The sequence below is a fragment of the Chlorocebus sabaeus genome, chromosome 13 (assembly GCF_047675955.1).
Source record: "Chlorocebus sabaeus isolate Y175 chromosome 13, mChlSab1.0.hap1, whole genome shotgun sequence".
NCBI lineage: Eukaryota > Metazoa > Chordata > Mammalia > Primates > Cercopithecidae > Chlorocebus > Chlorocebus sabaeus.
This window is the reverse complement of record NC_132916.1, coordinates 85,980,389-86,004,470: the sequence shown is the minus strand read 5'-3', so window position 1 is coordinate 86,004,470 and position 24,082 is coordinate 85,980,389. Positions and strand designations below refer to the sequence as shown.

Sequence of the window (24,082 nt, the reverse complement as noted above, 5' to 3'; positions counted from 1 at the left end):
AGACTCTATCTCCAAAAAAAAGAATATTCTTACGAGACAGTCCCACCTACATTAAATGCATATTACAATTTACCTCAATAAATCAACACATACATACCAAAATTCAGATATGTAAGAAAATAAAATACATACATTATACAATTTACCTGGAAACATTATCCACAGTATTTAAATATCCAAAGAGCACGCTTATTGGAAACTTGCACCATCTAAACGTACGTTTCTGTAATGTTAAAACTTTTTGCAACAGATTACCTTTATAATTAAAAAGTTATGTGAAAAAAAAAACAAAAACCAAACAGCTGAGAATTTCGTAATTCAGCCTCCCAAGTATAACAAGTCAAAAATAACAAAAGAACATACATACCTGCTTCAGCAGACTCTTGACATTGCCAGAGACGACATGTTGACAGATGAGCTTCTGAACTATTGGGTGTGATGCCCTGTCAAGCTGTGTTAAGAAACCCAAACAAAAACCCTAGAAAGAAAACACAAATATGCATAATGCTAAGTAACCTTCTGCAATACAACCAAACTTATTTCTAGAACAAAATTTAACCTCTTGGGTGATGCTGCTTCCCAACTTTTAAATATAGTAAGGTGGTAGATAAAGGGAAGGGCAGGCCAGGCACGGTGGTTCACGCCTGTAATCTCAGCACTTTGGGAGGCCAAGGCAGGAGGACAGCATGAGCCCAGGAGTTTGAGACCAGAGTGGGAACACAGTGACACCCTGTCTTTATGTATAATTAAAAATAAAAATTTTAAAATAAAAAGTAAAATATTTAATTTAGAAGGACAGGGTAGATGTGGTATGAGGTATTCTGGGCTGATCTGACTAACTGGAAAGCACAGGCAATCTGGCATATGCATCCCTATTCCTTCCTTCCCATGAACCCATCCAGCAAGCTCATATCCTGTCAAAGAGACTTCAGAAAGACCTCATAGAGTGAACGCTGAATGTTGCCACATGGATTGGAGGCTGCAAATCGCAGGGCCCGGCACAGAGTTCGAAGGCTGTAGTGAGGTCTATGGCCAGTGCCATCCACCAATTTGGTCCCCGACTCTTTCCGCAAAGCTGTGTAGAAGCTACAAATAGAATAAAGGTCAGGCAATTTTATTAACTAAAAAGTATCCATTATTATCAATTCTCTACAGAAAACCCAAAGGACATTTTTTAGATCACAAATCGTCATGCTTGCATACAACTTCCTAGGGCATGCATCAAAATATCTTAGTCTCTTTTAAATCTACTTTTCACGTACTCAGAGCTATCTTTCAAAATAAAAAAAAATGAACATCTATTTCCTTTAGGAAACTGGGAAGTACAATGTGTAATTCCTCTAGCAAAAAGGTACTGATAAAGAGAGGTGAGAAGTTTCTGTGTTCCACAGTCTGTTCAAGCTTAAGAGGCAAATAAAGTTCCTGTGCAATCTAAAATGGGATGAATAAAGACATGGCAAACAATGCATGGTGTTTTCAAAGGCTACAAATATGGCTATAATCAGTACTGACAAAACATTAAAAAGCAGGAGGATACGATGACCATTACTATTGTCACTATCACACTTTAGAAGTCCAAATGATGACAGGATGGGAAAAGCTTCAGACTGAAACATGAATATCTTGCACTTTGTGAAATTCATGATCAATTAGCACCACAAGATCAAATGTAACCAAGTGTGCATGCATCACAGATGAAATCCAAGTTCCTGCCCAAATGTGCTTTGTCTTATCTCTTTGCTATCTAAAAAAATATTTTTTATTTTGTAGAAAGAATCTATGTTTTGGAACTGGGTTTTTAATATATGGAATATATACTACTTGTACTATCAGTATTTTATAAGTACCTCATTTTCTCTCTTTTTCTCTTTAGATAAAATGAGGCACTTATAAAAGTTTACCTTTAGCATCTGGAATCTTAACTATACATATTTACACTTTTGTCCAAATATTCTTGGCTAACAAAAAGTATTCCAATTTAGGGTGTGGTGTGGTAAACCATTCTGAAGCATTCTAAACACACACCTCGTTGACTAATCTATTTAAAATAGGATTTCAAGACCAGGTGCTATAGCTCATCCCTGTTATTCCAGCACTTTGGGAGGCTAAGGCTGGCAGATCACTTGAGGCCAGGGGTTCAAGACCAGCCTGCACAACAAAGCAAAGCTCCTGTATCAAAAAAAAAAAAAAAAAAAAAATAGAACTCCAAGTCTTCATTTCTTTACATCCTACTCAGTTTTATATGTAATTTTTTTCACTTATCACAACCTAAAATTACGGTACATGACTTCTCCAGAATTAAAGCTCAATGAGAAGAACCAGGATTTTGTCTGCCTTACTCATAGCTATATCCCTAGCACCAGGGCACTCAATAAGTATTTGTATTAAGGAAGAGAAAAAATACACAAATATATAGTAAAACATTAATATCACCCTATTTCAATCCTTTTACGTGTTGTGTTTCTTTCTGGAGAACACACAGTTAAGTTAGTGGCCCAGAATGACACAATTAGTTTCTCATAGAACCAATACTAGAATTGAGGTTATCTGACACAAAAGATTGCACATTGTCTATATGGCATACAAAAAAACAGGAATAAGTCTCAAATTAAAGCACCAAGCCACACAACTACTCTATTATTTATTAGGCTAAACCTCCATTAATTCCAAACCTGACACAATTATATTACCCCTTTTCTCCTTATATCCCACGTAGCTACTACAAATACTGCAAATAGAAAAGTAATCTTCTTCAAGACAGGTCAAAATGCAAGCCATGTACATCTCCAACAATTCAAACTCTCAGCTATGAATATACAGGTAATCAGGAGAGCATTATCTGATAGTTTATATCTTCTCATAAGTAGTGATTCATAGCTTTCTATGTAATTTCCTTAGAAAAACCTGAAGGAGTTCATACCAGGTTCCAACTTTACCAGAGAATCTAAATAATAATCCTGCTATCAGTTTTCTCAAGTTAGAAGTAAAAAAGAATACATATTTGTGTATGTGCACGAATAGCACATTTTCATGTTCAGAGAAAGAGTTTATAAAGACATACCAAAGGGAACCTACTTTATGATTCCTTGCACTGTATTCTTGTTCACACTCAATCCTTTCAGATAATCTACAATAAGAACCTGTAAGTCTTCTTTACTTTCCAATTCTTCTACATAAAGTTCTGTGAACCTGTAAAACAATACATAATAAACACTTTTTAGGAAGTTAATACAATTACGTTGACAATAGAAAAACATGAAACAGAAGAAGATATGTCAACTCATTTTAACTGCTTATAGTATAAAATGTCTTTCAACCTGAGATAGAAACTGATCATAATTAAAGGACAATGTAACCATTACCAAAACTATACCATTATTGCTTCTTCTATGCAATAAGTCTTCTATGTATAGTCCTTACAAGAAGAAAAAGACAAAAAATAAGAATTAATTATCCTCATTTTCAGGTGTTTATCATAACCACATTTGTTTAAAAAAATAAGTGCAATAAAAAACAAGCCCCTCAACATCAGAAACAAAATGGCTGAAGAGAAAACAACTACTTTAATGTAGTTTCTAAAGCTTCCCTAAGAAGCTTTTATTACTTTATAATGAAGAGACAGGATCTAATAAAGTTACTATTTTAAAACTCGAAGTAAACGGTTACCAATAATAAATCTGGTCATTTATTTTTTCCCAAATGTTACATACATAAAACACCAACAACTAAGTACTTTGTCCATGTCACTGCTTATTGGTGAAAAATAAAAGAAACTTAAAAGGCCTTTTCAAATCATTAGCCTCATCCAAAGAGGACTGTGTTCCTAAAATGTACGTATACTGGTGTATGTTTTCCTGTTACATTGTGTTATGAAATTTTTCTAATCACCAAAAGATTATCTGAGGAAGAAAAGATTTTTATTTTCAACAATATCCACTGTCATACTAACACAAAGGGAAAAATTCTCCAGTGTTCTGAAGATTCCCATATGCCTACCACCCACAGAAAGTACAGGAATATGACAAATAAGGTAATAAAGATTCCTCTATCAGAGGCAATTTCAAGCATTGCTCTAAAGTTTGGTTACATTAATATTACCAATCTATAAATAAACAGAATCTTAAAAGGAAGTCTTGGTAATCCCAGCACCGTGGGAAGTCGAGGCAGGCAAATCGCTTGAGCCCAGTTAGAAACCAGCCTAGGCAACATGGCGAAATCCCATCTCTGCTAAAAATACAAAAAATTGAGGCTGGGCGCAGTGGTTCACACCTGTAATCCCAGCACTTTGGGAGGCTGAGGTGGGCGGATCACAAGGTCAGGAGTTCAAGACCAGCCTGGCCAACAGAGTGAAACCCCATGTCTACTAAAAAAAAAAAAAAAAAAAATAGAGAAATTAGTCAGGCATGGTGGCGCGTGCCTGTAGTCCCAGCTACTCGGGAGGCTGAGGCAGGAGAATCACTTGAACCCAGGAGGTGAAGGTTGTGGTGAGCCAAAATCGCATCACTGCACTCCAGCCTGGGCAACAGAGCAAGACTCTGTCTCAGAAAAAAAAGAAAAAAAAAATAGCTGGGTGTGGTGGCATGTGCCCATAATCCTGGCTATTCAGGAGTCTGAGGTGGGAGGTGGGAGGACCACTTGAACCGGGGACTTGCAGTGAGCCAAGATCACACCACTGCACTCCAACCTAGGCAACAGAGCAAGAACCTGTTGCAAAAAAAGAAAGTCTCCAAGAACCAACCCCTCACCTGTTTCTTATTCCTGGTGGGAGATTTCTTTTGCCTACATCAGTTGCTGGATTCATGCAGGCAAATAAACGGAAGTCAGGATGCCGAACCAGTGGCTCTATTAAGAGAAAATTATAAATTTTCAACAAAGGTATGATTATCTAATTCCACAGAACCCCCCAGAGCCAGCCAGCCTGATGCTGGCTACTCACACCATCCTTGTCTTTTCTGAAACTCCCCTGAAATAACTTTCCAGACCTATGTATTCAAGATTATCTTATACTGCAGTCTTTTGTGGTATGTTTATTCACTGTTACTTATCTTCTACCAACCATTTACCTGTTATTTTATAAGTGTGTCTATTATCCACAACTCAAACACCTCGTCAAATTATACTGTTGTTCTTTGCATTCCCCATACCACCCAACAACAGCTCAACGTACTTTGCAGAAAATTAATATCTAAAGAATGAACAAATTTCATTGGGAGGCCCACATCATCCTTCTAACCAAAAAAAAAAAAAAAAAATCTCACTCTAAAGTGGCTGTAGGGCTGGACAGCAAGTCAAATCCCAAGGGACTCAAATGCTACTACCTGTGTCTCCTCGATCCAGCAACACCAGGGATCCAGAGGATCCTTCAAGCAAACCACTCAGACATTCTAGTATTTCTGGAGCGGCCAAGTTAATCTCATCCAACAAGATCCACTCTCCTTTCTTTACAGCCTGAGCTAATGTACCCTAGAAAAAGATAAAATAAAATGTTAAGAATGTGTCAAATAAAGGTACACTTGCCAAGAATAGTTATGCAAGCAGGGTTAGATATAGAGGCACAGGTCCATCAAGGTATAGGCCCATCAAGTAGGAAAGATTTCCTATACCTTAACTGCCCACTGGCTGACAGCAGATAGGTAGAGTTAAGGCCAAGTTAATTTTTTAAATGTCCAAAAGGGTCAAGGGAATATCTTTGAGCCTAACACAGAGATGCAATAAACTAAATCCTCTCATTATGTGGATGGTCAGGTAAATAGCTTACATTGTAGTCAGGTGTTTAAAGGCACCCAAGTGGCTATTAAAACTCAAAATAAATATAGGGTCAGGCTATACCAAGATTAGACAAATATCTAAATCCCAGAGTGTTTAGTGATTCTCATACACAGCCTTTCACACCTGCTGAAAATCAAAATGCATCATCCTTTGACTATAGTACACTGGTGTTATCTCTTCAAATTCTATTTCCTAGAGCAATACAAACAAATCTAATAATCTACTCAGTTGACACATCAAAAACTATTTTACTATTAAGGCTGCTTTATGCTTTTGTTTTCATGCTAATCCTAACAAAGAATCTACTACAAATTTAACTGAAAAACATAAAACAGAACAAATATATTAACTCCAGTATATTACTAAGTCATAAAACATAAGCCTTGTTTTGAGAACACAACAATTTAATTGGTTTTAGAAATAATCCTATTAAAAATAATTCTGGGCTGGGCGTGGTGGCTCAAGTCTGTAACCCCAGCACTTTGGGAGGCTGAGGCGGGCGGGTCACTAGAGGTCAGGAGTTCAACATCAGCCTGACCAACATAGTGAAACTCCATCTCTACTAAAAAATACAAAAATTAGCCAGGCGTGGTGGCACACACCCTTAATCCCAGCTACTCAGGAGGCTGAAGCAGGAGAAACGCTTGAACCTGGGAGGCGGAGGTTGCAGTGAGCCCAGACCATGCCATTGCACTCCAGCCTGGGTGACAAAAGCAAAACTCTGTCTCAGGAAGAAAAAAAAAAAAAAAAAAAAAAAGGAATAGTTCTGGGGCCAGGGTCAGTGGCTCATGCCTGTAATTCCAGCACTCTGGGAGGTCAAAGTGGGTGGATCACCTGAGGTCAGGAGTTCAAGATCAGCCTGGCCAACATGGCAAAACCCCATCTCTACTACAAGTACAAAAATTAGCCGGGTGCGGTGGCACACACCTGTAATCCCAGCTACTCTGGAGGCTGAGGCAGGAGAATTGCTTCAACCCAGGAGGCAGAAGTTGCAGTGAGCCAAGATCGTGCCACTGCACTCCAGCCTGGGTGACAGAGTCAGACTCCGTCTCAAAAAAAAAAAAAAAAAAAGAAGAATTCTGATGACCAAATTTTCCACACCCATAACGTATGGTTGAGTAGACCTTTGTTACTAAAACACCATCAAGTAAGATTCCTGCTTCCTCTAGGGCTTGATCTAAGGACTGTCACAGAAATGAATTTTTTTTAAATGCCCAAGTCACAAATATTTAACCAAGTTGATCCTTCCTACAGGGTTACAGGACAGCAAACAGTAGAGATGTCCATGCCTTGGGATTAATATTGGGGCACTGAGGTGAACGGGTCCAAATCCCTCTCACATCCACTCTTTCCCTGGAGACACACATGGCAAGAGAAAGAATCCAGAGTTCACTATCTGTCATCAATTGCATCTTTAAAAATAGTAATAGATCCAGCAATCTCACTTCTGGGTATTCCCCCCAAAAATCTGAAAACAGTATGTCGAAGGGATGTCTGCAATCCCATGTTCATTGCACCACTATGCACAACAGTCAAGATACAGAATCAACCTATGTTTCCAACAACAGATGAACAAAAAAAATGTTGTATATATACATATATATAAACAATAGAATCCTATGGAAACTTATTCAACTTGAAAAAAGAAATTTTGTCATTTGCTATGACATAAATAGAACCAGAGAATATTATGCTAAGCGAAACAAGCCAGGCACAGAAAGACAAGTATCGCGCGTTCTCACTTATATGTGAAATCTAAAACAACAGAACTCAAAGAAGCAGCCAGCAGAATGGTAGTCAGCAGAGGCTGGAGAGTTAGGGAGTATAGAGTAAGGAAAGTATAAAGCCTTGGCCGGGCGCAGTGGCTCACGCCTGTAATCCCAACACTTTGGGAGGCTGAGGCGGGCAGATTACGAGGTCAGGAGATCGAGACCATCCTGGCTAACCCGGTGAAACCCTGTCTCTACTAAAAATATAAAAACAAAAAATTAGCCGGGCATGGTGGCGGGCACCTGTAGTCCCAGCTGCTCAGGAGGCTGAGGCAGGAGAATGGCGTGAACCCGGGAGGCGGAGCTTGCAGTGAGCCGAGACTGCGCCACTGCACTCCAGCCTGGGGGACAGAGTGAGACTCCATCTCAAAAAAAAAAAAAAAAAAAAGAAAGAAAGTACGAAGCCTTAAATTAGACAGAAAAAATAAGGTTTCTTCCCTGTGAGATATATATTGCACAGCATGGCAACCATGCCATAAATAGTAAATAATAATGTATTGTACATTTCAAAATTACTAAGGCAGTACATTTCAAATGTTCTCACCACAGAAAATGGTATGTGAGGTGATGAATATATTAATGAGCTTTAGTTATTTCACACCGTATTCATAAATCATAACATCATTTTGTACTCCATGAATATATACAATAATTTATCAATTTGTACTTTTAAATTTTTTATTTAAATAATGATGGTGCTCATTAAGACCTTATAATTGCCATAATCACCATGAAGGACATTTTTCTTTTTTTTTTTTTTTTTTTTTTTTTTGAGACGGAGTCTCGCTCTGTCGCCCAGGCTGGAGTGCAGTGGCGCAATCTCGGCTCACTGCAAGCTCCGCCTCCCGGGTTCACGCCATTCTCCTACCTCAGCCTCCCGAGTAGCTGGGACTACAGGCGCCCGCCACTGCGCCCGGCTAATTTTTTTCTATTTTTTAGTAGAGACGGGGTTTCACCATGGTCTCGATCTCCTGACCTTGTGATCCGCCCGCCTCGGCCTCCCAAAGTGCTGGGATTACAAGCGTGAGCCACCGCGCCCGGCAAAATCTTCCCCCAAAATCATCGTTTCATTAAGACAATACACAATAGTAACCTGCCTGAAACTTTGTGTTTTGCATAAAATCACCATTCCCATAAGCTAAATAACAAAAACAGAAATACCTCTACAAATGCAAACAATAAGGTATTTTCAGTCATTTTCATCTGTTGTTGGGCATGGTTGAGTCTAAGACCAAATGCTTCCCATTTCTCTTTTATGAGTAATCCTAAAAAAGAAGAAAGACAAGAATTTAGTACACATTTTGAGTTGTAATATATACAACTTTTAAACATAAACAAATACAATTAACAAAACACACAAAAAGTAAGCATCTTACACAAAACACTAAGTCTAAAAACTTATATAATGCTAACTAAATGCCAGACATGACACTAACTAGCCCAGATATATACATATACATGTATTAACTGCCTCATTTATCCCTCACAACAACCCTCTGGACTAGTTATTTTTATTCCTGCTTTACAGATAAGGAACCACACAGAAGTAACCTAAGCCAGCAAAAGCCTCTTGGCTATGGAATCTAGCTCCTTAGAAACAAGCTTTTTCTCAGGAAATGTGCCTTACTGACCACTAAATAGTACTTGCACATCAGCATTACCAGTCATCTGTTTTTGTGGAAATCATGTAAAGAACGGGGCACAATACTTCACAATTAGTCACTTCTGCCAAAGTCCCAGAAATCTCCAATTTGTATTGCTTTACTCTTTGCCAAAACTCTTAATCTGTTAACTAAAGCCCAGCCCCATGCCCTCCCCCATGGCAGCCTGGGTCACATCCTTACCAGTTTCACTCTCTTTTCCATCCTTGTTAACAGCAGACTTGTGTACATGCTGCATTAGTCTCAGGAGATCATGCCACCGTTTCTGTCTGTAACAGGTCTGAATGTGCCCCAAGAACGTAAAGTTTTGTTTCTTGGAAAATGTCTGAGCAAAGAGTTCCTCAAATGCCTCCCGCAAGGGTAGCCAAATAAGCTTATGGTCCACCGGTTTATAACTGAAACAGACATAGGTAAATGTGACTCACAAACTTCTAAAGTTAACAAAAGTTAGAAAGTATGGCTCAGAAAATAGGAGTAGGTCTCAGATTTCATTTAATTAAAGTTAGAAACACTACCGAAATATTTAAAATCTACATTACAGTTTTAAATTGTAATCTGTTTACCTCATCTCAAGCATTTGAATGGCCTATAATGAAGGTAAAAACTATTATTAGATAAAAAGTGTTATGAAAAAACTAGCCTAGCATGGCTGCTCACATTTATAACCCCAGCACTTTGGGACACTGAGGGGGTCGGATCACTTCAGCCCAGGAGTTCAAGCCCACCCTGGGCAACATGGTAAAATCCTGTCTCTACAAAAAAATACAAAAATTAGTCAGGCGCAGTAGCACACACCTGCAGTTCCAGCTACTTGGGAGGCTTGAGCCCAGGAAGTGGAGGTTGCAGTGAGCCAAGAACACACCACTGCCACTCCAGCCTTGGCAACAGAGCCAGACCCTGTCTCAAAAAAATAAAAGTAAAAAAAACCTGAAAGTCCTACTTGAATAGTAAAATTCACATCATTTATTTAACCAACATGTCAACATAAATATGTATAGGGCATAATAACCATCCATATTTCATTAAGGTTGACCAAAATCCAAGGAAAAATAAGTATCTGAAATTGATCTACACATGTAAATTAAACACAGCCCACACATTATCAGTTAGGAGAAGGAAGAGTAGGAGACAGCAACAATGATATTGCTTTCAATGGGATAAAAATTAGGGTAGGGCACGCAAAAAAAAAAAAAAAAACCTTAGCTATTGCAATGGTTTGTGGTACTCCAAAGCTCAACCTGTACTTCTTAGTATTTTGATCTTTGTTATTCCTTAGCATTAAATTCCTCCGGCTAATGAGCTAGGAAATTAACTTAAATTTGAATATTTGGGGGAGGTAAGAGATAACTTTTTACAAGGTTGAAAAACATTGCTCTAGCTTAAACATACGATGTCTAAGAGGCACTACTTATTCCTAGAAAATCTTAAGTATACAATTTTGTGTAGCATACCATTACAATTCAAGAAGAATGAGATAAACTTTATTTCCATGAAAAATAAATTGAGAACTGAAAAGGTACCAAAAACATAATAAGGGAATTCATGGATTACTGCTGACTTACTGGCCTGGTGAGGGAGAAACAATGAGATGAGTAAAACCCAATGGCCTGATACTGAGCATCTGAATCTGAGAGTCCAGGCCCAAAGAGACAAAGTTGAAGAGGAATGTCAAACTCACTTTCACTTACTCACAGCAGTAACACATTAGTATATGCATTTCTTTAGTCCATTTATTTAACAAAAATGTATTGAGGCCAGACACAGTGGCTCATGCCTGTAATCCCACCACTTTGGGAGGTCAAGGTGGGAGGATTCCCTGAAGCCAGGAGGTTAAGACTAGACTGGGTAACAAAGCCAAGACCTTGTCTCCATAAAAAATTTAAAAACGGCCAGGCGCGGTGGCTCAAGCCTGTAATCCCAGCACTTTGGGAGGCCAAGACGAGCGGATCATGAGGTTAGGAGATCGAGACCATCCTGGCTAACACGGTGAAACCCCGTCTCTACTAAAAAGTACAAAAAACTAGCCGGGCGAGGTGGCGGGCGCCTGTAGTCCCAGCTACTTGGGAGGCAGAGGCAGAAGAATGGCGTAAACCCAGGAGGCAGAGCTTGCAGTGAGCTGAGATCCGGACACTGCACTCCAGCCTGGGCGAAAGAGCGAGACTCCGTCTCAAAAAAAAAAAAAAAAAAAAAAAAATTTTTAAATTAGCCAGGTGTGGTGGTCACATCTGTAGTCTCGGCTACTTGGGAGGTTAAGAAAGAAGGATCACTTGAGCACAGGAGTTCGAGGCTACAATGAGCTATGATAACACCACCATACTACAGTCTGGGCAACAGAGCAAGAACTCATCCCTTTATAAAAATTGTTTTGAGCACCTGCTATATGTGTTAGCCATTGAGTCAACAAGACCCACAAGATCTTACTGCTGCGTAGCTTATAATCAAATGAAAGTGACAACAGGCCAGGGGCGGTGGCTCACGCCTATTAATTCCAGCACTTTGGGAGACTGAATAGGTGGATTTCTTGAGCTCCAGAGTTCGAGACCAACCTGGGCAACATGGTGAAACCTTGTCTCTACAAAAAAAACACAAAAATTAGCCAAGTAGGCCAGTGTGTCCCTGTAGTCCCAGCTACTTGGGAAGCTGAGATGGGAGGCTTGTTCAAGTTCAGGAGGTCAAGTAGTAGCTTAACTGCTATAAACATAATGTAGGGTAAAAGCTGAATGGGTGATGTGAGTTTTGGTAATCTGAATATCACAGTCAGGAAAGGCTTTGTTGAGGAGGGGACATTTGAAGAATACCAAAGTCAAGGAAGGATGTGTGCTAAGCAGTTATCTGTGGGTGCAAGGAGGCCACACAAAAGGAATGGCAAGCATCTAGGTGCAAAGCAGAAGAAAGTGGTTGGAGCTCAGCAGCACAGGGGAAGGTGGGAGATGATGTCAGATAAGTACCACTGTCAGATTATGAAGGGCTGTACTAATCAAACATTTTATTCTAAATCTTTGTATTTTATCCTAAATGGATTGAGAAGTTCAGTGGAGGAACCTGAGGAAGAGAGTGAGACCAGACTGGGTAACAAAGCAAGACCCTGTCTCCATAAAAAATTATACTTTATTGGACCGGGCGCGGTGGCTCACGCTTGTAATCTTGGCACTTTGGGCCGCAGAGGTGGGTGGATCACGAGGTCAGGAGACCGAGACCATCCTGGCTAACATGGTGAAACCCTATTTCTACTAAAAATACAAAAAAAATTAGCCAGGCGTGGTGGCGGGCGACTGTAGTCCCAGCTACTCGGGAGGCTAAGGCAGGAGAATGGCATGAACCCGGGAGCAGAGGTTGCAGTGAGCTGAGATCGTGCCACTGCACTCCAGCCTGGGAGACAGAGCGAGAATTCGTCTCTAAATAAACAAATAAATAAATAAATAAAACGTATACCTTATCTGATTATATTTGAAAGGATTATTGTAACTCCTAAACAAAAAAGACTATAAAGAGATTATGAGTAGAAGCAAAGATAAGAGACCAACGCAATGGACTAGACAATAAACTAGAATGACAACAGTGAAAATGGTGAGAAACTGAACAAAATATACATGTCATTTAAATAAAATTGCTAGTCTTTTTATTTATTTTTTAACTTTTTATTGTAAAGACAAAGTCTCACTATGTTGCCCAAGCTGGTCTCGAAGACCTGGCCTCAAGCAACACTCCCACCTTTGCCTCCCAAAGTGCTGAGATTACATGCATGAGCCATTGCTCCTGGCCAAAACTGCTAGTCTTGAAAATAATAGTATAAATGGGATCCAAAGTTAACTGAAGAAGCAGAGTAATGGTTAAGAACACAGACACTCAAGACTGCTTAGGTTCAAATCCTGGATCTGCCATTTTCTTGAGTAAGTGACTTATCTCTCTTTGCCTCAGTTCTCTCATGTTTAAAATATAGAGAATAACAATCTGGTGTCTCACATGGTTTTAAGACCAGCTGAGTTAACACAAAAAAAGGACTCAAAACAGTGCCTGGCACATAATGACTGCCATAGAGAGTTAGTGGATAATTAATGTCTCTGTTATTATTGATCTATTGAATTTATGAAAAAGGCAGCTTAATATTTCAAAGTAGACTGAGTTTCTTAAAGAAAAGCTCATTCGGGCCAGGTGCTGTGGCTCATGCATGTCATCCCAGCACTTTGGGATGCTGAGGCAGGTGAATGACTTGAGGTCAGGAGTTTGAGACCAACCTGGTCAAAATGGCAAACCCATCTCTACTAAAAATACAAAAATTAGCTGGGCCTGGTGGCGGGGCCCCTGTAATCCCAGGCACTCAGGAGGCTGAGGGAGAAGAATCGCTTGAGCCCGGGAGGCAGAGGTTACAGTGAGCTGAGATCATGATGCTGCTCTCCAGCCTGGGCAACAGACTCCATCTCAAAAAAAAAAAAGGAAAGCTCCATTCATTTAAAACTGAGCACAGTATTACCTAAAGCCCTTAAGTCAACACATATTTCAATACATAAAAAGATGAAAAAATATACATTTCAGAAAAGAATAAATAAAACAAAATCAACTGCAACTGCAACACAAATATTCAATGGGAACCAACCTGATACCTCAGAGAACTGAGGATATAAACTACAAACAACTAAAGAGCAAGATTTTCAAACCGTCTTCTGCAGAAAGGCACCTTAGCAGCAGGTCCAGAACACCTGCCTTCATGAAAAGTAACTGTGCTTATACCTGTTACATACACTGGAACCACATGTAAGCATTCACGTGAGAATGGCTACACAAAATTATAACATGAAAAAACAAAGTGTAAAAAGAACGTAAAATGTACATGCTGAGTAATTAGAATGATAAACCCTTTCTCTTCATGTCATGGACAGGGTTCTGAGTTCGAATTGTATGCTCCTGCCATAACCTCTTCCGGGCATTTTCTTTTAAAGACTGTTCTATCGGTGGGTGGCAAGGAAGATGAGGATTGGCTGCTTTACTGCTATTTCTACGATATCTTTAATTTTCCTCTATTTTTTCCCTTCTTTCATTGCCAAGCTCTCCAGGGAAACCGGTCCTTCTCAATATACCTCTGTTTCTCCCTCAGAAGCTGCCCCTCTGAAGCCCATTCCCTATAGTAAGAGCTATGAACATGCGCTCTGTATTGTGCCCTTTAGTGCTAGACTTTTTCCTTCTGGAATGATTTTATCTGCCACATCTAAGTTTTCCATGCCCTCTACTCTTTTTCAAGGATTCTCTTGGGCTCTCCCCACCTGCAACTCTTGGAATTTATGTCTCTACCTACAGGTAATGTGAAGGTCTACATGCTGCTTACCAGAAGCTCATGTTAAATAAAATGACAAAAATGAGTTTAAAATTAAATGAAGGAAAAAGACATATCATGCCAACACTAATCAAAAAGCAAGAAGCACAAAAGAATAAAAAGCAAGGAGGTAATGGACAATGGACACTAACAAAGAGCAAAAGACAATTTGCCATAATGTAAATAATTTGATGGTCTCTAAGGCCCTTATTTTTATAAAGTATCTTTACCTATAATAATAATTGTTTCAAAAATCAATCTAGGGCAGGGCACAGTGCCTCACGCCTATAATTCCAGGACTTTGGGAGGCCGAGGCGAGTGGATCACCTGAGGTCAGGAGTTTGAGACCAGCCTGACCAGCATGGTGACACCCTGTCTCAATTAAAAATACAAAATCAGCCAACGTGGTAGTACATGCCTGTAATCCCAGCTACTCGGGAGGCTGAGGCAGGAAAATTGCGTGAACCAAGGAGGCAGGCATTGTAGTGAGCCAAGATAGTGTCATTGCACTCCAGCTTGGGCAACAAGAGCAAAACTCTCTCAAAAAAATAATAAATAAAATCAATCTAGGCTGGGGCACGGTGGCTCACATCTGTAATCCCAGCACTTTGGGAGGTCAAGGTGGGAGGATCACTTTAGCTCAAGGGACCAGCCTGGGCAACACAGTGAGACCTCATCTCTACTAAAGTTCAAAAACAATTAGCTAAGTACGGTGGCAAATGCCTGTAGTCCCAACTACTCAAGAGGGCCAAGGTGGGAGGATAGCTTGAGCCAGGGAGGTCAAGGCTGTAATAAGCCCTGATGGTGCCACTCCACTCCAGCCTGGGTGACAGAGTGAGACCCTGTCTCAAAAAAAAAACAAAAATAATTTTTAAAAGTTTTTAAAATTAATCTAAAAAGGCCAAATACAGTGGCTCATGCCTGTAATCTCAGCACTTTGGGAGGTTGAGTGGGGAGGACTACTTGATCTCAGGAGTTCAAGATTCATCCAGGGTGATATGGTTTGGCTGTGTCCCCACCTAAATCTCATCTTGAATTGTAGTTCCAATTCCCACGTGTTGTGTGAGGGACAGGTGGGAGGTAACTGAATCATGGGGGTGGGTCTTTCCCGAGCTATTCTCATGACAGAGAATAAATCTCATGAGATTAGATGGTTTTATAAAGGGGAGTTCCCCTACGCAAGCTCTCGACTGCCACCATCCATGTAAGACGTGACTTTGCTCCTCCTTGTCTTCCACTATGATTGTGATGCCTCACCAGACATGTGGAACTATAAGTCAATTAAACCTCTTTTCTTTGTAAATTATCCAGTCTTGGGTATGTCTTTATCAGCAGCGTGAGACCAAATGAATACAATGGGCAACAGAATGTGACCTCATCTCTACAAAAATAGATAATAATTAGCTAAGCATGGGGGTGCATGTCTGTAGTCCCAGTTACTCGGGAGGCTGAGGCAAGAGGATGACATAAGCCTAGGACGTAGAGGCTGCAGTGAACTATGAGGGCACCATGGTACTCCAGGCTGGGCAACAGAGTGAGACTCTGTCCCCCCCCCCCAAAAAAAGAGTTAAATAAACAAATAAAATCCAAGACCAGCTACAGTGCCTATAATCCTAGCACTTTGGAAGGCCCAGGCAGGAAGATTCCTTGAGTTCAGAAGTTCCAGACCAGTCTGGGCAACATAGTGAGACCTCATCTCTACTAAAAATAAAGCAGCTGCATGTGGTGGCTTGCACTTGCAGTCCCAGCTGCTCAGGAGGCTGAGGTGGAAGGATCACTTGAGCCCAGAAAGTCATGTTTATGCCGCTGCACTCCAGCTTGGGTGACAAAGTGAGATCCTATCTTTAAAAAAAAAAAAAAACAAAAGAAAACCCCAAAGGATCCAGATTTGCAAACCAGGTTATTATTTAATATTGGACACATGCAAAACATATTTAACATAACTTATAAAACAGACAAAACCAGCAACACAGCCTGAGGATAGGAATATTTATCTTTTCCCTATCTCATCTTTTTGCCTACAGCTGAATTTTGTTCTCCATTCCTTTGCCTTTTTAAAAACTTTTTGGTATTCTCATCTTCTACAATGATTCTTAAACAAGGGAGTCACGTATTCATCTATAACATAATATATGCTAAAGATTTTATTTAAATCTCTTTGTAGTAAAACCACAATGAGATACCATCTCACACCAGTTAGAATGGTGATCACTAAAAAGTCAGGAAACAACAAGTGCTGGAGAGGATGTGGAGAAACAGGAACACTTTTACACTATTGGTGGGACTGTAAACTAGTTCGACCATTGTGGAAGACGTGGTGATTCCTCAAGGATCTAGAACTAGAAATACCATTTGAGCCACCCATCCCATTACTGGGTATATACCCAAAGGATTATAAATCATGCTGCTATAAAGACACACTCACACGTATGTTTACTGCGGCACTATTCACAATAGTAAAGACTTGGAACCAACCCAAATGCCCATCAATGATAGACTGGATTAAGAAAATGTGGCACATATACACCATGGAATACTATGCAGCCATAAAAAAGGATGAGTTCATGTCCTTTGTAGGGACATGGATAAAGCTGGAAACCATCATTCTCAGCAAACTATTGCAAGGACAGAAAACCAAACATTGCATGTTCTCTCTCACAGGTGGGAACTGAAAAATGAGAACACTTGGATACAGGAAGGGGAACATCATACACTAGGGCCTGTCGTGGGGTCGGGGGAGAGGGGAGGGATAGCATTAGGAGATATACCTAATGTAAATGACGAGTTAATGGGTGCAGCACACCAATATGGCACATGCATACATATGTAACAAACCTGCACGTTGCGCACAAGTACCCTAGAACTTAAAGGATAATAATTAAAAATATATATATCTTTGTAGTAATGTAAGAGTACAGAAAACAAGGCATATTTCCAACTATACAAAAATTGAGAAAAGGCTCAATGGCTCATGTCTGTAATTTCAACACTTTGGAAGGCTGAAGCAGGACTACTTGAGGCCAGGAGTTCAAGACCAGCCTAGGCAACAGAGCGAGATCCTGTTCAGGGTCTTGCTTTGTCATCCCAGCTAAAGTACTGTAACATGACCACAGTTCACTGCAGTCTCAACCTCACAGGCTCAAGTGATCTTTTCAAATTGAAATGTAAGTTGCATTTTCTTTTAATAACTGACGCTGACCTACTAACAAGGAAAAACAGATATATTCTATTCACCAAGTTGGCACCAAAACAAAATTCTAGTTAATCATATTTTGAGTCCCACCTTTTTGTGTCATCAATTTGCATCACAAATGTACTCTGTTTACTCACTATATTTAAAACAACTTGCAATGGCTAACATAACACAACAAATTCACGATAGAAGAGAAGGACCCGGTCCGTGTTCAGTTAGTACAAGATCAATGCCATTTATGTTAGGACTATTTAATGGTATGAAATTCCTAAAGACATATAGATACAGAATAGAGAGAAATAGACCAGGCATGGTGGCTCATGCCTGTAGTCCTAGCTACTGGGTAGGTTGAGGCAGAAGGATTGCTTAAACCCAGGAGTTCAAGGCTGTGCTAAGCCATGATCACACCACTGCACTCCAGCCTTGGTGACAGAACGAGACCCTGCCTCCCATAAAACAAAAGAATTAAGAGGCCGGGTGCGGTGGCTCACACCTGTAATCCCAGCAATTTGGGAGGCCGAGGTGGGTGGATCACGAGAGATCGAGACCATCCTGGTCAACATGGCAAAACCCCGTCTCCACTAAAAATACAAAAATTAGCTGGGCGTGGTGGTGTGCGCCTATAGTCCCAGCTACTCAGGAGACTGAGGCAGAAGAATCACTTGAAACCGGGAGCTGGACGTTGCAGTGAGCAGAGATCACGCCACTGCACTCCAGCCTGGTGACAGAGCAAGACTCCGTCTCAAAAAAAAAAAAAAGAATAAAGATAAATATATATAGCAGTATAGACATGTCTGCTTAAATGAAAAATCACATATATTAATAAGAACAGATTGCCAAGTTCCTCAACCAACCAACCAAATATAAGCAAAATAAAACCAAGGTAGAAAGGCTGGAGCGCAGTGGCACAATCTTGGCTAACTCCAGCCTCTGCCTCCCGGATTCACCAATTCTCCCACCTCAGCCTCCCTACTAGCTGGGACTACAGGCGCACACCACCAAGCCCAACTAATTTTCGTATTTTTTGGTAGAGATGGGATTTCACCATGTCTGCCAGGCTGGTCTCGAACTCCTGACCTCAAGTGATTCACCCATCTAGGCCTCCCAAACTGCTGGGATTACACGTGTGAGCCACCACACCTGGCCCAGAACTTACACTTTAGATCAACTGTATTATATAGACAAACATTAATTGATTATATACTTGCCTGCTTTTTCTCCTTCTTCCAGCGTATGACCTTTGAGAACAAGGGCCTCATGTGTTCGTTAAAATGAAGAGAAACATCTACACACCCATGAGCTGCTCAATAAATTCAAATAAGTACTTTGCTGTGGTTGGGGGGTAAGGTGCAATCTTGCTCAAGGTGTCTTAGAGAGACTAAGATGAGCAAGGTCCCACCATAAATCTTACTCAAAGCACCACACACACTGATGGTGGGACCCTGAGGAAACTAAAATAGGCAACTCATACCTTAAGTCTTACTCAAGGGAGTTTACCCTTTTTCCTGCACATACACAAGACCAGAATAATGACTGATCCTTCGACTTAGCTTCATTGCTATGCTAAAACTCACACCCATGCTAACGAGACATGGGACACATGAAGAAATATGTTATCAAACTGTTCAAGTACCAGAAGTTCCCTGCCTCTACATGCTTAAATATCACTTCGTTCCCACTTTAGCCCCTTAAAATTACTTTCCTGACTGTCTTAGTTGGGCCAGCCATAGAATTCTCTCTTTTGTGCCACCTCCCTGGTACCCTGCCAAAAGCTCCAATAAAGCCTTATCTAAGAAAACTTTATCTATTGCACAGAGCACCCTATAACCTGTGGTTGTAACACTAAGGAAACAGTATTTCTTACCTCAAGTAATAAACACAAAAATAAGAAAAAAATTTTAAGCCACACTTACCCTCCAAGCAAGTCTGCAGTATCACTTTGCTGATTCATATTGACAACTCTCAAACGGTGGCCTTTTATAAAGAAAGTGCAAAAGTGTTATTCCAAAAATGTAAAGACCGATAATATCCAGTGTGCTCATTAAGGCTGTGGGAATATGGCATGGGGCTTTATTTTTTGAGAGACTCTTGTTCTGACAACCAGGCTACAGTGCAGTGGCCCAATCATGGCTCACTGCAGCCTCAACTTCCTGGGCTCAAGTGATCCTTCTGTCTCAGCCTCTCAAGCACCTGGGACTACCGGCATATACCACCACACTTGGCCAATTTTTTTATTTTTTTTGTAGAGACATGGTCTCATGATGTTGCCAGGCTGGTCTTGACTCCTGGGTTCAAGCAATCCTCCCACCTCAGGCTCCCAAAGTGCTAGGATTACAGGCATGAGCCACTGCGCCCAGCAATAAGGTAAATTTTCAAATGTGCATTTGCTCTGAATCATGACAGCCCAGAAGTTGGAGACCAACCTGGGCAACACAGCGAGACCTCGTTTCTACAAGAAACTTTAAAAATTAGCCAGACGCGGTGGCACAGGCCTGTAGTCTCAGCTATCTGGGAGGCTGAGGTAGGAAGATCACTTGAGCCTGGGAGGTCAAGGGTGCAGTGACCTGTGAGCTCGCCACTGCATTCCAGCCTAAGCAACAGTGCGACTCTATCTCAAAAAGAATAAAAATTTTTTAAAAATCAGGTATAATGCAACATGTAGACTATAATCCCATATCTGTTTTGAAATAAAACAAAATCTATTCATATATGTATTTGCATAGGCATAGATTAGAAATAATTTAATAATAATCTATTTAAAGTAGTTAGTTCCAGGCAAAGAGATTATATGTGGGGTGCTGGCACTTTTTAAACTCTGTGGTCCTGGATTTCGTATTTTTAAAAAAGGAAAAAAAGTAGTCAGTGTGAAATGTCTGGGGGCAGATTTATTTCCTCTAGGGATTACCTGTAATGTGAGCCAAGTATTGGACAGTAGAAGTTTTGCCAGTTCCGGTCTCTCCAACCAGCAACACAGGCTCCCCTTTGCTGACACACACTGCAAGCTGCTCAATGAGAACAGAGGACGGCCGTGTAGCAGCAAAAGTGAACTTCTCCCTGGAAAGGAGAAAAAAGAGTTTAAAAACCAGGCTGCAAGCTTCTCCTAGTTTTGCTCTGGGAAACCAGATATTCCAGGTTCAACAAACAAGGATGAGGAAACAGCTCAGAATAACTGTCTTCAAGTTATACCAGATAGTCTTACAACATACAAAAATTATAGAATTTAGTTTTTCTGCAAACACTGAATACTCACACATCTGATACCACGCTAGGCTCTGAAGATTAAAAAGATCAATAAGACAAGACTATCTGTACCAGTTAGCTCATCTTGGACAAATTACTTAATGTGTCTTAGCCTCAGTTTCCTCACCTGTAAGATGTGGGTAACAACAGTACCGAGTTGTAATAGGTTAATAATCTTCCCCAAATTCATGCCTACCCAGATCCTATGAATGTGACCTTATTTCAAAATAGGGTCTTTGAAGAAACTTAATCAAATTAAGATAAGGTCATATTGCATTAGGGTAGGTCTTAAATCCAATGACTGGTGTCCTTATAAAAGGAAGATTTGGTGACACAGAAGTACACACACAAGGCAGGGCGCAGTGGCTCACACCTGTAATCCCAGCACTTTGGGAGGCCGAGGCGGGCAGATCACAAGGTCAGGAGTTCAAGACCAGCCTGGCCAATATGGTGAAACCTCATTTCTACTAAAAATACAAAAATTAGCCGGGCGTGGTGGCGAACACCTGCAATCCCAGCTACTCAGGAGGTTGAGGCAGGAGAATCGCTTGAACCCTGGAGGTGGAGGTTGTAGTGAGCTGAGATCGCGCCACTGCACTCCAGCCTGGGCGACAGAGCAAGACTCCATCTCAAAAAAAAGAAAAGAAAAAAAATACACACACAAGGAAGAAGGGCCACGTGATAAGAGAGACAGAACTTAAGAGTGATACAAATACAAACCAAGGAACACCAAGGACTGCTGGGAGCCAAAGAAACCAGGAAGAGGCCAAGCACCTTGGCTCAGGCCTGTAATCCCAGCACTTTGGGAGGTCAAGGCAGGTGGATAACCTGAGGTCAGGAGTTGAAGACCAACCTGGCCAAGATGGTGAAACCCCGTCTCTACTAAAAATACAAAAATTAGCTGGGCGTGGTGGCACATGCCTGTAATCCCAGCTATTCAGGAGGCTGAGGCACGAGAATTGCTTGAACCAGGGAGCCACAGGTTGCTGTGAACCAACATGTACCGCCGTACTCCAGCCTGGGCAACCCAGTGAGACTCTGTCTCAAAAACAAAAAAAGAAAAGAAAGAAAGAAATCAGGAAGAGGCAAGAAAGCATTCTCCCCTAGAGCCTTCAGAGGGGAGGAGCATGGCCCCATCGAAACCTTGATTTTACACTTCCAGCCTCCAGGACTGCGAAAGAATAATGTCTATTGTTTAAAACCACCAAGTTTATGGTAATTTGTTATGGCAGCCCTAGGACACTAACATATTAATTCACAGGATTATTACAACCACTACATGAGAAAATATGTAAAGCACTTAGTACACAGTCAGACATGTAATAAGTATTTAAAGTTACTTCGATCTCAGAATCTTATATAACCCCAGCCTTCCAGGAATTTAAAGACTGATGTTAGACATAAGCCTGACTTCCAACTGAGGCTTACTTCACTAAATACACTGCAGTGAATAAAATCAATAATTCATCTTTGGTAGTGCCAAGTCTTTAATGACTTTCATTGCCTCTTTCACCTATTAATATCTAATTTCACAGAACATACTTTGGGAAAACACTGCTCCTTCCTATATAGTGTACTACAGATATCACAGTTCAGACATGTGTTTTGCACAAAGAGAAGAGGCTGAGCCAGACCTTCTATCAAGTTTCTGCAAACCCCACAGTTGGCAGCTTAGTTTAGAGCCCTACTTACCTCTGCATGTGAACAGCCTCACTTTGTTTCCGTAGAAGCCGCACTCGACCCACTTGCAAATCTAGCTCATTGATCACAATTTCTGGTTTATAAAGCTGACAAAAGAATTCAGCCTGTGGGAGATAAGATTTTACCTGAGTAAAAATCCACACGCTTTTTGAGTATTTCCTCATCCAGAGGCTTATTTTGGCCCTCAAATTAGCAGTCTACAAAGAATCATTCTCTACTTCCCAGATAGTTGAGTTGGCTTTTCATAAAGAAATTTTTTTTTTCATTTTCCAAACTTCTAATACTGTGTTTTCAAAACATTTATCATTCCCGAAAATGGTACTTTTCAGATAAGCCCTACCTATACATGGAGTGAACACACTGATATATCCGATAAAGTGAACAGTAAGTCTACACCTAAAAGGTAAGAAAAAAAAAAAATCAGACAAATCTTTCTCTAGCTATGCGCTCCTCTGCTTTAAATTTCTAACATAATGTAGGAAATCATGGTACATCTGACTACAGCCAAAGCAAAAAGAGCTGTGGCAGATGCTCCTGGATGTCTACCTAATAGCCATTCTTCTCTTCTCCAAAGAACACAGATTTTGTTCAGGTTTGGGGCAGGAGTAAAAGAAGCAAAGTGCTCTTGGAAAAGTGAGACCTTCTACAACAAAAGAAGATGAATATTGGTGGAATGAATATTCACGGTGTTTTCATTCTTCTTCCTTACGATTAATATATGTATCATTTAAGTCCCTTTCAGTAGGACGTTTTATGACCTCCAGTCAAAACCATCCCAACTATTTCAGAAGCCTTATAAAAATCTCTACTATTGTAAAATTCCTGACATAAGATCTTTTAGAGTCACCATTCATATGAGAATGTCAGACATCTGCTTCAAGATGAGCCCAGACATTTTTTCCAGACACCAATGCCACTGCTGAAAGGATCCCTCCTCCCAAAATACGTATGACATAAAACAAGAATGGCAAAATATTAACAATGTCAACAATGAAACTAAGTAGTGAGTATCCAGGTATTCACTGGTACTACTCTTCAACATTTTTTGTTTGGTTGGTTGGTTTTCATTGGAGAAGGAGTCTGGATCTGTCGCCCAAGTTGGAGTGCAGTGGCACAATCTTGGCTCACTGCAACCTCTGCCTTCGGGGTTCAAGCGATTCTCCCGCTTCAGCCTCCCGAGTAGCTGGGAATACAGGCATGTGCCTCCACACCCAGATAATTCACTGTATGTTTTTAGTAGAGACAGGGTTTCACAACGTTGGCCAGGCTGGTCTCAAACTCCCAACCTCAAGTGATCCACCCACCTCCGCCTCCCAAAGTCCTGGGATTACAGGTGTGAGCCACCACACTCGGTCTCTTGCCAACTTTTCTAATAAGGGAAAATAATAAAAAAGATGGAAAAACTCTGTGCATTAAGTTATAGACAAAGGTATTACTAAAA

General features: G+C 40.6%; 1 protein-coding gene across 2 annotated transcripts in view; it reads right to left on the bottom strand.

Annotated features, from left to right (window-relative positions):
- MDN1 (midasin AAA ATPase 1) overlaps positions 1-24,082 on the bottom strand; it is a 185,073-nt gene that overhangs the window by 119,452 nt on the left and 41,539 nt on the right. For both annotated transcript variants that reach the window (XM_073022587.1, XM_038002256.2), the window contains exons 13-22: positions 22,633-22,745; positions 20,606-20,754; positions 19,614-19,674; positions 9,383-9,594; positions 8,700-8,803; positions 5,319-5,463; positions 4,746-4,842; positions 3,076-3,189; positions 939-1,086; positions 368-478 (exon numbers count right to left, since the gene is read on the bottom strand). In XM_073022587.1, the coding sequence (XP_072878688.1) occupies positions 368-478; positions 939-1,086; positions 3,076-3,189; positions 4,746-4,842; positions 5,319-5,463; positions 8,700-8,803; positions 9,383-9,594; positions 19,614-19,674; positions 20,606-20,754; positions 22,633-22,745 (1,254 nt within the window). The remainder of the gene's footprint in view (positions 1-367; positions 479-938; positions 1,087-3,075; positions 3,190-4,745; positions 4,843-5,318; positions 5,464-8,699; positions 8,804-9,382; positions 9,595-19,613; positions 19,675-20,605; positions 20,755-22,632; positions 22,746-24,082) is intronic.